Source organism: Pogona vitticeps, chromosome 6 (assembly GCF_051106095.1).
Source record: "Pogona vitticeps strain Pit_001003342236 chromosome 6, PviZW2.1, whole genome shotgun sequence".
NCBI classification, from domain to species: Eukaryota; Metazoa; Chordata; class Lepidosauria; order Squamata; family Agamidae; genus Pogona; species Pogona vitticeps.
The window spans coordinates 90,145,266-90,159,042 of record NC_135788.1 but is presented as its reverse complement, the minus strand read 5'-3'; the positions used below and the strand labels follow the sequence as shown (position 1 = coordinate 90,159,042).

The 13,777-nt window shown below is 43.0% G+C and overlaps 1 protein-coding gene across 4 annotated transcripts in view; it reads left to right on the top strand.

The window, feature by feature from the left end:
• The window catches only part of STAC2 (SH3 and cysteine rich domain 2), a 54,800-nt gene that overhangs the window by 28,044 nt on the left and 12,979 nt on the right, over window positions 1–13,777 (top strand). Inside the window, exons 2-7 of one of the 4 annotated variants that reach the window (XM_073004213.2) lie at window positions 2,275–2,566; window positions 3,408–3,505; window positions 3,970–4,063; window positions 5,848–5,960; window positions 8,744–8,825; window positions 11,163–11,227. In XM_073004213.2, the coding sequence (XP_072860314.2) occupies window positions 2,275–2,566; window positions 3,408–3,505; window positions 3,970–4,063; window positions 5,848–5,960; window positions 8,744–8,825; window positions 11,163–11,227 (744 nt within the window). Of the gene's footprint in view, window positions 1–2,274; window positions 2,567–3,407; window positions 3,506–3,966; window positions 4,064–5,844; window positions 5,961–8,743; window positions 8,826–11,162; window positions 11,228–13,777 lie in introns of all 4 variants that reach the window. The other 3 variants (XM_073004212.2, XM_073004211.2, XM_073004210.2) reach the window with 3 other exon arrangements.

Here is a 13,777-nt window from a genome sequence, read left to right as displayed (position 1 = left end):
GGAAAAAAGCTAGTTTTTAATAGTGACTTGAACTTGAAGCTTGGGACTTGGTACCAAAGACTTGCCAAAATCCCTGTAGGAAAGTGAAAAATGCACTCAGGATGTGCAGTGGTTGCAGCTACTCTTACTAAGGGCTCACATCCCACATGGCCTTACTTACAGCGCACCTAGTACAATGTCTACTATAACTGGATGCCCATAGCCAGCCCATAGAAGCTTTATTTTCCATCCATGCCCTGCTGCTGGTTTGGCCAAGAAGGCTCGTGACGCTTGGTGCTGGTGCTCCATTTCTCCCCAGCTCCAAATGTGCCTGAGTGCAGGCACCTAACAGCTCTTCCCTAGTCTCCTCTCCATGCTCCTTGTCTTAAGTGCACTAATATTGCACAAGAACATAGACAGACACCTTCGTACTGAGCTAGCAAGCCCTGATGCCAGCAGGGAATGGAGGAGAAAGGATGTCTAGGCTTTAAAGCCATTTCTCACACAAAAAAGTATCTTTTTTATTCCTCTAGTGCAGCTCATGCAGAGACTTGACTTCCACTCTGGAGACTCCAAGAAGCACAGCAATTAGCGGAGACTTCTGCCAGTGCCTTGAGACCTGGCAATCCTAACAGAGATGGAATTAAAAAATCATCACTATCATCAATTTTAAAAGCCACATCAATTCTCACTAGAGGTTGATACTAAAATTTAAAAAATTAATAAACCTTAGTTACCCCCATCCTTTCTTCCACAAACAAAGTGCTCATATAATCTTAGGTCCCCTTATTCCCTTTTGCTGGCTCTAGACTCCACTGGGGTCACGAAGAGTCGGACACGACTAAACGACTAAACAATGACGACTCCACTGGTATATTTGCCGTATGCTGTACAGACTGGGCTGAGACAGTTTACCAGCTAAGCTGCTGAACTAGGCAATGATCCAGGGCAGCGAGTGGAGCCTAGGACTGTTTGAGAATGGCAGAAACCTACATTAAAACCAGGGAAACCTACATTAAAACTCTTCCCTATGGCAAAAGCAATGGGCCAATGCTAAACTCAGCTGGCCATTTTCCCCAAGGCACATGAGCTGCCCAAGTGTGGTTAATTGGTGTCTCTTGGCTGTGTCTTCCTTGTTTTTTTATTATTGTTATCTGCACAGTAAGGCAGGCAGAAAGAATACATATGTCAACCAAGCTAGTGTGTAACGTGTCTCTTTGCTTGTTCCACCATAATCTTTTCTCACTTGAAGTTATACATGAGTATATCACCCTTATAGGAAGCTACAGTGGGAGAATTGTATTTTATAGCAGACAAATGGGCCACAGTGCTACTCACCCCTTCATTCTTTGGCCTGGCCTCTTCTCCTACTTCTCTGAGATTCACACATTGGAAAACCCTGCAACTGGGTTGGGCACTTTGATTTTTCAAATGAGTCATCACAGGAAGCTAAGAGTGCAGCTGAATCAGACTAAGTATGTATCAAGTCCAGCATTTGGGAATAGGCAGAGGCCAACCAGGTGCCTGTGGAAAGCCTACAAGCAATAGTACCCTCTCACTTACGTATGTTCTCCAGCAACTGGCATGCATACTCATGCTGCCTCATGCAATCCTGTGTGCTCCTGTTGGACCCAAAAAGGGAATACTGCACCGCTAGAAAGTCAAATATTCAGCACCCAACCTATTGTCTTAAGTATTATTGCTTAAGTATTATTGCTTTAATTACACTTGAAGGTGTATTGTGTAGGTGCCAGCTTCAGTGGCATACACTTTCAGGACTTTATGATCAGATTATATCAATGTCTACAATTCTATCCAATATAGCCCATGATTACACTGAGTATATACATCGTAGCAACATCGTTGATGTCCTGGTTGGTTTTAATCTGGAAGAGCTGCAGTGTGGCTCTCACCAAGAAGAAGAACAGGTGGTATCTTGTTGTGGTTAACTACAAGCATTATGGATTAAAATGTGCCAGATCAGTATCTCTCCCCAGCTATGAATCATCTGCTTGACACTGGACAATTACCTCTCAGTCTTAGTTTTTTTTTTATCTCTGCAGTGGAAATTCTTACTGGCCTATCTTGTTAAAGATGATTTTAATGTATGTGGATTACTTTGCACCCTTTTTCTTTTATACATAGTTTTTTCTTTAAATCCTTGTTGCTGTTGTATCACAAGAAATCCTGTAACTCACAAAGAAAAGTTGACAGTGTTCATGGCTGCGCGGACGTTGCCTCTCTGCTTACAAGTACTCTTTATTTTAATCTTCTCTTTGCCTTGTCACCCTCCAGCTACAACGTTTCAAGCGCTCCCTCTCCCTGAAAACCATCCTGCGGAGCAAAAGCGTTGAGAATTTCTTCCTGCGCTCCAATAGTGAGTTCAAATTGCCCTCGGATGTGCTGCTCAGCCCCCCAGATTCTGTGCCACCTCTGTCTCCACCGCCTGCCCCCACTGAAGCTGAACACTCTCCCCGGGCAATTCACAAGTCTCTGGCACCCCTCAAGCCCATGAAAACTCACAGCTTCCAGGAGCATGTCTTCAAGAAACACAACCCGTGTGAAATCTGCCACCAGCTTATTGTAGGTAAGTAGTCTGAATGCAACTTTCTTCCCCATCTCAAACTTAATTCTGGCTAATGTTGTTGTTGTTTCAAATTACATACACTGCCCCAGAGTGCTAAAGCACTCTCAGGGAGTTTTAGAGAATAATTATGCCAACAACAATTTGCCTCCTCCCAGCAAGCTGGGGACTCATTTTAACAACATCAGAAAGAAGGAAGGCTGGGGAAACCTTGAGCCGGCTACCTGCATCCATCAAGGTAGAATTCGAGTCATGGACAGAGGCTTTGACTGCAGTACTGCAATTTAACCACTGCCCCATGGGGCTCACCCAAGCCTTTTTGAGTTCTATCGTTCTATAGCCGTTTATGGCATTGTCATGAGCTTTAAGTTAGGAAAGGTCGGTATAACACAGCGTTTCCTAGCCCTGTACCCTTCATGGGTCTTGGACTAGAGCTCTCTTGTCCCTGGACATTATGGATGGCACAATGGAAGCTGTAACCTTGCACAATGGAAGGGACCTGAATAGGGAAGGCGGATATAACGTAACGTCAGCCTCTTCCTTTCCATGAGGCTCTTCTGTCATAGGTGGTCCAGTGGCAGGTAGTGGCTTTAGTTTCAGGGGTGTTGTGAATCTACACTGGATTTTGGTCTGCCTTTTACAGGAGCTGAACAAGGTGCTGAACCTTTTCCCTAGAATAGACCCAGCAGGTTGGACACCTGGAGTAGGTTCACAGCTCCCTGGAATGCTGTTCTTCTCCCCCCCCTCTGCCCCCCCTCAAATTGCACATGCACCTATGCACACATCCACTGCTTCTGCAAAAGACTTTCTAGTTCTCTTGTGTTTTCTTTTTTTCACTTCATAGGAAACTCCAAGCAAGGCCTGCGATGCAAGACATGCAAAGTTAGTGTGCATCTGTGGTGTTCAGAAGAAGTTTCTCATCAGCAGTGTCCAGGCAAGACGGTAAGTGGCTGAGGAAATCAGAGCTTTGAAAATTGACTTACTACAACTCCCTGATGCTCCCAACCAGCATGATCAATGACACTGAACTGGTGCTTTAGCACAGTGGTTCTTAACCTTTGTTACTCGGATGCTTTTGAACTGCAACTCCCAGAAACCCCAGTCAGGACAGCTGGTGGTGAAGGCTTCTGGGAGTTGCAGTCCAAAACTCCTGAGTAACCCAAGGTTAAGAACCAGTGCTTTAGCAGAAGAGTCAAATGCATAATATAGTTGGGAAAAGAAACAAATTGGTTCTTGATAACCATCAAACAAAATGGAAAACATGCATTTTACGTATCTCCTTGGCCCTTCCAGTAGACAAGTCAGTGTGCTAAAAGCTTGTGGGCTCAGCATAACATGCATGAAATCGGTTCATGTTCTCATACTGGAAACCAGTTCACCTTCTTCCTCCTAACCTTCCCCAGCAGGCAACCTCCTTCCGAAGAAATCTCAGCTCTCCCATGCTACTGCATGAACCTCAGCCACAGCCAGCAGTGACCACCAAGGAGTCTCCCCCTGCAGGTGAGAATGGAACAATCCAGAGGAAAGCCAAAGATAACAGACATGTAGAAATCTGGAAAGTTGTTCAGCCATAAGAAAAGACCAGAGCTTGGGAGATTATTTTTTTAAGATACCTAGTTACTGTTATAGCTCCAAGGTCCGCAAATTAGTTAATCATTCTTATAGTTACAACTTTTAAAAAATTACTTTGCTTGTTTCTCAAAAGGAAATGGATAGGTAGTTTTAGTTACATTTTTAAACAGTCGAAATAATACAATATATTGAATTATGGCCCCAAAAATGCTGTCCTCACATCCACTTTATCCTTGTCACAAGGCTCACAATAGCACACAAGGTGGAAGCACAAAGCAACACTTTGAATCCTGTAGTTTTTCTTCTTGGCTAGCCTACATTCCTGGATTTATAAAAGGAATTTGCTAATTATTATGACACTGTAAAAATAATGAAGCTATCCCTTGTTAGTCGAAATGGAACTTAGCTACATCTTCACTTTTGGAGAAAGAGATTCAATGTGAATAACTATTTACTTCCAGAGTCTGGAAGAGGGGCTTTCAGAGACGAGCCATCCCAGATCCACCTCAGCAGACAAAGCTCCTGAGAATATAACAGTTGTAGGCATTTTTCAGGAGGGAGAACAGGAATTTGACTGTCAGGCTGTTCTAGCTAATTGTGAAAAGGGGTTGAGGTGTAGCTAGAGAGTGGGTAGTGAGTAACAGCTAGACGGCAGGAAATCTTTCTTGCTCCATGAACTATCTTGCAAATCTGCTTTTTTTAAAAAAAAAATTAATTAAAGTCAGCCAAGCTGCTTTCTTCAGATGATTTGGTTGGCTCTCGGTTGTGGAATATTTGTATAATAAAAGAGGCAGAATAATCCCACTCCTCCACTGAAAACCATGTAGTCCTTTGAACATCTGGGATTATGGAAAACTAGAGAAGATCTAGTTCAGGACTGGGGAATATTTGGCTCTGCAGATGTTGTAGGCCTGCAGTTTGCCTCCCCCTTGGCTAAGGTGGTGATAGCTGACGAAAGCTGCAATCCAACAGTATCAGGAAGAATACGCATCCTCTGTGCTGATGCCCCTTCAAGTGGCTCAGAGCTCTGCAGAATATTATTTTAGGAATTGTGCTGCCCAGGGGCAGAAATATAACCAGTTTTGAAGCTCTGGAATAGGATGAATTTTGTACTTAGGAATAATGCAGACAAATGCCCGGCATGTCCTGCATGTCTCCAGTTAAAAGGTTCCCGTCAGAGCTTGTTAATGTTAAAATTTATTTAAAAAATCAATTCATTGTGTTCATTGTCAGTAATGCATGACTTTTAATTACAGTATTTTATTTCAAATATTTAAAAGCTCAATAGCTTAACTTAATATTTTAAACATTAAAAAACTCAGGTGAATAAAAAACTGTGACCTTGAATGGTGCAAATGTTTCAGAAATTATTTCTCAAACATAATAGCTGCATCATGGAATGTTAAGCATTATTCATCCTGTTAACATTAACTGTTGTTGCACTGATTAAAATAATAACTTTTAAAGTCATTGTTTCAAAAGAAATTACAAATTAAGGGTAGGGAATAAATGTTTAATGAATCACTCTCAAGCTCTGGATCAAGTAGCAGAGTAAGGCAAGCAGATCTTTGCCTGCCTGAAAATGCATAGGGAGATGCTGCTGGACAGAGTGAATCACAGTGGACTGGGCTAAGCTGGTATAAAGCCATTTCCTGTGTTGCAACTCCATGTTGGAGGATCCAGCCGTGAATCCATCTTTCCTTCATCAGCAGGTCCCAGCGGAAAGGTGGATCCTGTTTATGAGACTCTGCGCTATGGCACTTCACTGGCTTATATGAATCGCTCCAGTTTCAGCAGCACGTCTGAATCCCCCACAAAGAGCCTGGTATGATTCTCTCTCAATGTTTATTTTAAATTTATTAATTATATCCCATTTTTCCAGTGAGCTCAAGGCATACAGGACCCTCCTTCTCTCCATTTTGTTTTCAGAGCAACACTTTGAGGTACATCATCCTGAGGGAGAATTGCAAGCCCGTACTCACCAGTGACGTTTATAGCTTAGCAGGGATTTGAACCTGAATCTCTCAAGTCCCAGTTCAGAATTTTAACCACTATACCATCTCTGTATAGTTTCCCTTTTGATAATCTAAACAGGTCCAGATGAAAGACCCAGTCTGGGATTTTGAGCATCCTTTCTACAAGATCCAGAGGAAAATTCTGACAGGAATTTGGTTGAATATGTGTGGAGGGGTGGGGTGTGGGGTCACTTGAAAGAAGAGTCACTAATGTGAAATTCTTGGGATTGTGTAATGGGCCCATGGGATGGATGTCTGGAAGAAATCAGGAAAAACAAAACAGGCTTATGTCGGTATAATGTTGGTATTTCAGAGAAGGATTTTGCATTAGCATTTTGGTGCCTGTAGGGGAAAACCGCAAAATGCTTGTAATGGAGAATTATTGAAACCTTGTCATTAAGAGCGTTTGGTGAGGGGCAAATGGTGGAACAGGAAGGAATTGTATTCACTTCAATCAGAAGTGTGCAGATTTCTGGTTTTTGTTTCTCTGAGGAATTCTGTGAGCTGTGGTCAAAAAAAAAAAGGCAAATCTGCACATCTCTAAATTTAATAATTCTGCTCTCTCAACAATGCTTTTAAATCCAATTTATGGACAGCATGTTATAAGCTTGAAAAGAGAGTGAATGAGTGGCTGTTTGGTACAAAACAGTTCCCTTTCTTATCATGATGATCATCCTTTCCAGGCTGGGCTTTCTGGAAAGACGGGAGGTATGTTGCCTAGACCACTTCTACAAGTTCATTATGAAAAATAATAGGTCCATAAAAGCTTCAGACATGTTCGGCACTGTGCAAAGATTAAAAAATCAAAGCAATCCATGCTGCAGGCTTACAAGTTAATTGACGTAATATAAAAGGGATTGATCAGAGAGGGGGGGGGATAGGAAATGTTCATGCCAACCCTTATGTAAAACTGTAGATGTATCCATGTGCAGTACAGTAGTTTCTAAGGGAGGCAGTTCTCAGAGAAGTTTGGAGCCCACTGCCTGAAACTGGTGTCCTCTAGGTGTTTTGGACTCTAGATCCCAACACCCCACAATTATGAAAGTTGTAGTCTCACACATCTGGAGGATATCAGAATAGGAGAGGCTAGGCTAGCCGAATTAATGGAGAGAACCAAATGCTGGGGAAGTTATTTTCCAAAAGGAATCATTTACAGTCAGGGGTCTAAAGCACCTTGAAGTACTGAATTACTCTCAGCCCTGCTGGTTTTATACTTCACATTTTTCATAAATAGTTAAACATGGCAAGAAAGCAAATGGAATGAGGCATAGATACAAGACACAGTATGAGCCAACACTTTAACTATACAATATTCTCTCTTCATCATTTAGTTACCCGAATAGCAATAAATAGGGGACGTAGTGGCGCTGTGGGTTAAACTGCAGAAAGCCTCTGGGCTGCAAGGTTGAAAGATCATGGAGTGACAACAGAAACTGTCTACGGACAAACGCTGGCTCTATGACTTGGAAATGGGGATGAGCACCGCCCCCTAGAGTTGGACACGACTGGACAAATTGTCAAGGGGAACCTTTACCTTAATAGCTATAAAAATAACTGAACCAGTTGTTCACATCACTCATTCAGTTACAGTATTAATATTAGTTCCATCTCAGTGAATACAAGAAAGGCGCTAACTCATCATTTTTGAGTAGTGAATTCCAAACTTTGCTAATGTATACCATTGTGCAACTAGACAAGGACAAAAAAATTCTTCCCTAGAATCAAGCATGTGAACTATAACTCTCCTGTTACTAAGGAGCCCATCTCTTCATGGCAGTCAGTGCTGTACGTTCACTTACCTCTTTGGACCCACACCACTGAGACAAAACAAAGTATAGATTGAAGCTTCTGCTCTGTGCTCCTGTCACTTCTCACTTCCTTAGAGGGGGGAAATGAACAAGCAGTGGCAGCAAGGAAGACGGAAAACGAGGCCAGATTAATCACCCTGATAGAGTGTAGCCATCAGCAGGTGCCCACGGATGGAAGCCTTTGACACCAATCTCAGTTCCCTGTAATTGTTTCAACATTGAACGCCTGTGCTTCCAGATTCTGCAAGCCATTAGAATCGCATGGGCCAAGAGTGCGACAAGCCACTGAAACAGGAGCTCGCACGCCACCAGCACTGGGACAAGTCCTCCTGCTGCCTGAAACAGGAAGAGAAATGTCACTGCATTCTCCCATTCCCTGCCATGATGCCACACCATGAGGACGAGGAGGGGAAGGGGTGGCAGCAACAGGCAGCCCTGTCCTCTTCCATTTTGGCCATTCTTTCACCTTGTCCCTGAGTACCCACCCACCCCGGGCCAAGCTATTGTGCAAACAGTGGGCTGAGAAGTGCCATGAATGCAAGGAAGAAGTGTCAGTGGCAGAGGCAGCTAGAGGCAAAGGCCAGGAGCATCAATGGATGGCTCAGGCGACAGAGAGTGAGAGGGAGGTAGTGGCAATTCTGCCACCACCTTCGGTTGTCAACTTCCTGAACCATTCCTCATTTTGATGAATTACCAGCCAGCTTTGCCCACCTCTTAGACTTTATTAATCTCAGACTAATTCCCCCCTGCTTAATTCTTCTTCTTGGGTGTGTTTCCATTTCCAGAATGAAAAGGATGATGTGGGTGAAGATACAGAAAGTGGTGGACAGACTGCAGAGGAAAACCAGGCTGATTGTAATGAGCAAGGTACCTCATTTGTTTTTCTTTATCGGGACTGCAGGAATACAAATATGTTTGAGTAAATCCATCTCATTAACTCTATGTGGAAGTTGCCCCAATAAATACAGTCAATGTTGGGTTGTATGGGGTAGTGAGGTCCCATGAGGTGGCCCTGCACCTTCAGGTTTTCTGCCTTTCCAGCATTTATATCTACAACATTTAGTACATTTCTTCCCTGGGAGCCTATACCTCCATCACTGTTTCTATGCCTCCCCAACAAACCTTTTCCAAATGCACAAGAGTAAAGATTGGCACTGAGTAAGGAGGGAAAGCCAGCATGCGTGGCCCCATTTTACCTATTCGTTATCTTGACAAGCAGTGGGGCATAACCTCAGTCTAAACAGGTTTGTTATTCATTAAGAACTTCAACAGGGATCTGTTTTCTTCTTCTTTTGATTTCCCTTGGGATAGAATTGAGAGTTATCCATGGGATGGGGAATAAAAACTCCAGATATTGTTGGACACCACCTTCCATCAGCAGTAGCTAGTCTATGCAGTGGTGAGGGATAATGGGATGAACAAGGCAACGAAAAATGGAGGACCACATGTTCACCTGGAATAGAACTCCAGTATTTCATAGTGGCTGCGTTTAACAAAATGTAACAATCTAGAAACAACAGTCACAGTAAAAACAGGGTTGGTTTTTTTTGCTCTTTCTAACTCAGGTATTATTTCACTTGAAATGTCTGGTGGTTTGCTTTGTTTTGAAGTTTATACATTTTGAACCTATACATGTCTATTCAAAAGTAGATCCCATTGTTTCCAGTGGAGAATGTTCCCAACCATGTAGGTGTAGAATTGGAGTAACACAGATTGTTCTAATAAAGCAGTTCCGATGTAGATTTAGTGATTTATCTCCATGTTGCACTTGGCGTGCTGTGGTTGAGCAAGAAAGATGTACAACGGTCCTGCAAAATAATCTGCTGTTGATGTTGAATGTTAGAAGGGCTGAAGCTGGGTTGGGATCCCAGCCAAGAATATCCCATGAAAAACAATCTTCAGATGACAACAAAAATCCACCTACGTAAAGTACTTCTTCAGGTCTCCTCCAGACCCTACAAAGTGCCTAATGCACATAGAATCATGTTTCATCTACTTGTGTGTAGCTACGTCGTGCTTTTAAATGCTTAAGCATTAAGCCAAATCAAAAATGAAAATTACTGCACAGAATAAGACACCAGTTAGCTAGAGTATGAATTCTTGTCTAAACAGTTACCATCTGGTCTTGGAGGTACTGTAATTGGTATGGGGTATGACATGCTTCCACAAAGCTATAGGAGCTCCATTAGAAATCTTGGACTTCTCCACTGATTTCTGTCAGCAGTTCTCATAAGAAGAAAGAGATGATAGAGAAACTAGAAAACAGACCCTGTATGTGAGTCTAGGTATTATGTGTCTTATGGGAACCACTGTCCCGTTGACTAAGAGGGCTAAGGAATCAGGACTGGCCCAAAATATTTGCTGCCTGAGGCAGAAGAGCAAATCCTGCCCCTCCCCAGTCACTGTGCACTGTGCTCCAAGCCAACCAATCTATCATCTACCTGACCAGAAAATTCTGTCAGCATCTTCCCTCATTCCCGGGTAGTGAAAAGACAGTGGGTTAGACCTAAACTTTGTGCTATACCAGCCAGGTCCAATGAAGTAAAGGTAAAGGTAAAGGTTCCCCTTGACAATTTTTGTCCAGTTGTGTTCGACTCTAGGGGGCGGTGCTCATCCCCGTTTCCAAGCCATAGAGCCAGCGTTTTGTCCGAAGACAATCTTCCGTGGTCACATGGCCAGTGCGACTTAGACACAGAACACTGTTACCTTCCCACCGAGGTGGTCCCTATTGATCTACTTGAATTTGCATGCTTTCGAACCGCTAGGTTGGCGGGAACTGGGACAAGTGACGGGAGCTCACTCCGTCGCGTTGATTCAATCTTACGACTGCTTGGTCTTCTGACCCTGCAGCACAGGCTTCTGCGGTTTAGCCCGCAGCGCCACCATGTCCCTCAGGTCCAATGAAACCAAGGAGAATAACTTAGTCTGAATCCAACCGAATAATAATAAATTAACAGTTTGCCATTTGCTGATGTCTTTCCATTACGCCCAGACTCTGCTACCTGAAATGGCTGTCTCACTCTACCCAGTAATAGGGCTGGCTCTGTAGGGAATCCCCCAGAGTACTTTACAATCTTCCTACCTAGACCTTATCCTTTCTGGGGAGGAGGTCTGTAAGAGGAGGGTTACATAGCCTGGCAACACTACTGTCTACACTTCTTGAGTTCCTGCAGTGCTTGATATTCTTTCTTTTGTTTGTTTCAGTTTTCTCACTGCCAGCGGAAGGTGAGGGCACCACTACATCAGAAGAGAAAAGCCCAGGAAAACAGGTGCCAGACTTACACACTTCATTCAGAAGCTTAGAAGGAAAAGAGATTTACTCAAACTATGACGAAGTTGGTCTTGTAATTCAAGGAGAACCTAGCCATAGTCAAGGGAGGTGAAAATATGGATAATATGCATATGAGGCAGGAGAGCATGCTAAACCCTTTCCCTCTATCTCTAGCTGCATTACATTTAGTCATGGAGGGCAATGGGTCACAAAAGAAGAAACTCCTGGATCCAGTGTTTTTCCAGAGTCTGAAATCAAGCAGAACCTTTCCAGTGGTAGTGAAGGTACCCTGGATTCAGGGTGTTGCCTATAGGAATGACAATGGAGGGGTGTGAGTCAATCCCTCTCCTTGTATTTGATTTGTATTATTCATACTTTCAGTGTGCCAGAACAGCATTAGCATTTCATGATATGGCTTCTCACTCAACCCAAGGCTGTTTCTTCAAATCTCTTCCACTTACATGGAAGTTAAGTCCCATTGACTCAAGTCCTGTCTGGATGCGTCATGAAGGTCTGAAAAGGTCTGTTTGCGTGTACCAATGGCACTCCCACATTCAGGTGCCCTGATGCATCAGGGCTTCTAATTGTAGATGTGGTGTCTAAACACATGCAGTCAATTGCACATGCAGCTACCTCTTTAGAGCTTCACGTTCAACACATGAAAAGCCAGTTGAAAATTAGGGGAGCAGAATATGTGACACATACATCTTGGTTAGCACTACTGTTGTAGCTGTCCTGACCTCCAGGCTATAATCCCACAATAGGGCTCCAGTGAGGTCTTACGTCTGATTACACAGGCCAGGGACTACTCTTGTAATTTCTTATTCCCCCAAGTAAAAAAAAGACGAATACAATATGAAGTATGTTTTAGAACTTTGATTCTGTATATCACTTAAGCAGCTGGGGTGTTTTCTTAAATAAATAAATGTAATTCTTACTTTAAAAAAAATCCAAATCAAACATTTCTAGCCCAGATTTTAAAATAGATTGCATGGAATAGCACACTGTACTTTTCTATTTTTAAGATGCCTGGTTCGATTACTGTCCTTTTCCTAGAGGGGTATTTAATGCAGCACCTCTTGAATAAAATGGGTTAGTGGATAAGATATTCACTCTGTAAATGTATGTTCATTTTCTAAGCTATCCACTTTAATGGTATCTCCCAGTAAGTTGCAAAGATAGTAGGACCTTTTGAATTCCCCCCACAACAGGTATTTTTAAAATTGTGGTAGACATTTTGACTGCCCTTGCCCAGTTCATAATGACTTCAGAAAATGCACACACAACCTTTGCTTTTTGAGAAAACTAAAAGATTCCCACTTCAGTTCTCTTCCCTCTACAGTAGCAACAGGCAGAGCTGTGACAACTGGGAGGGATTCATCCATTTCCCACCCATGCCAGCCCTCATACCAACCAGCTCCCTTTGAAAAAAAGAAATACCCATTTCAGGGGTGTGTGGGAAGGGCCAGGGGTGTTCAATTGCCTCCCACTTGCCTAGAGATCACAAGGGACTTCCTGAGTTCTTTTAAACTTGAACATTGGAGAGAGAGGCAAGGAGGCCCCTTGGATACAGGGGTGGAGCAGGAGCACTTTCAGCCATTTTGGAGACTCTTGTGCAGTTTGGGAACTGTCCGTAACCCTACTCCCGCTCTAGCAGAACTCCCAACACAACCCTAAAGTACAGCTTAAATAAATGAACTGACATCAACATGGGCAAAATGTCTGAGGAATGGTTCTCATCAACTCTGTATAGCTCTACTTCACACAAATACCAGCTTCCAAAATTTGTCCCACCCCATACCTGAGCTTTCTCTGTTCTGTTCCACCCTTTGCATGCTTAGCAAAACATGTTAAACATATTGAAAACACTGTATCTTATTCTTGTTAGTTCAGAGTTTGTTTATATGTTGTAAACCGCCCAGAGTGACCCCGGCTGCCACATGGGTGGTAGGTAGGTAGGTAGGTAGGTAGGTAGGTAGGTAGGTAGGTAGGTAGGTAGGTAGGTAGGTAGGTAGGTAGGTAGGTAGGTAGGTAGGTAGGTAGGTAGGTATCAACCAACCAACCAACCAACCAACCAACCAACCAACCAACCAACCAACCAACCAACCAACCAACCAACCAATCAAATAGATAGGTAGGTAGGTAGGTAGGTAGGTAGGTAGGTAGGTAGGTAGGTAGGTAGGTAGGTAGGTAGGTAGGTAGGTAGGTAGATAGATAGATAGATAGATAGATAGATAGATAGATAGATAGATAGATAGATAGATAGATAGATAGATAGATAGATAGATAGATAGATAGATAGATATCGATGATGGTGGTAGTAGAAGTAGTGGTGGTGGTAGCAGCAGCAGCAGCAGCAGCAGTACCCTGTTTCCCCGAAAATAAGACAGTACCTTAAATTAATTTTTGCTCCAAAAATGCATTAGGGCTTATTTTCAGGGAATGTCTCTTTTTTTCATGTACAGCAATATACTGTACATTGATTCAAATACAGTCCTGTTATCATCTTCTGGTTGCTGCACAATGGTGGAGGGCGGGGTTTCACTCA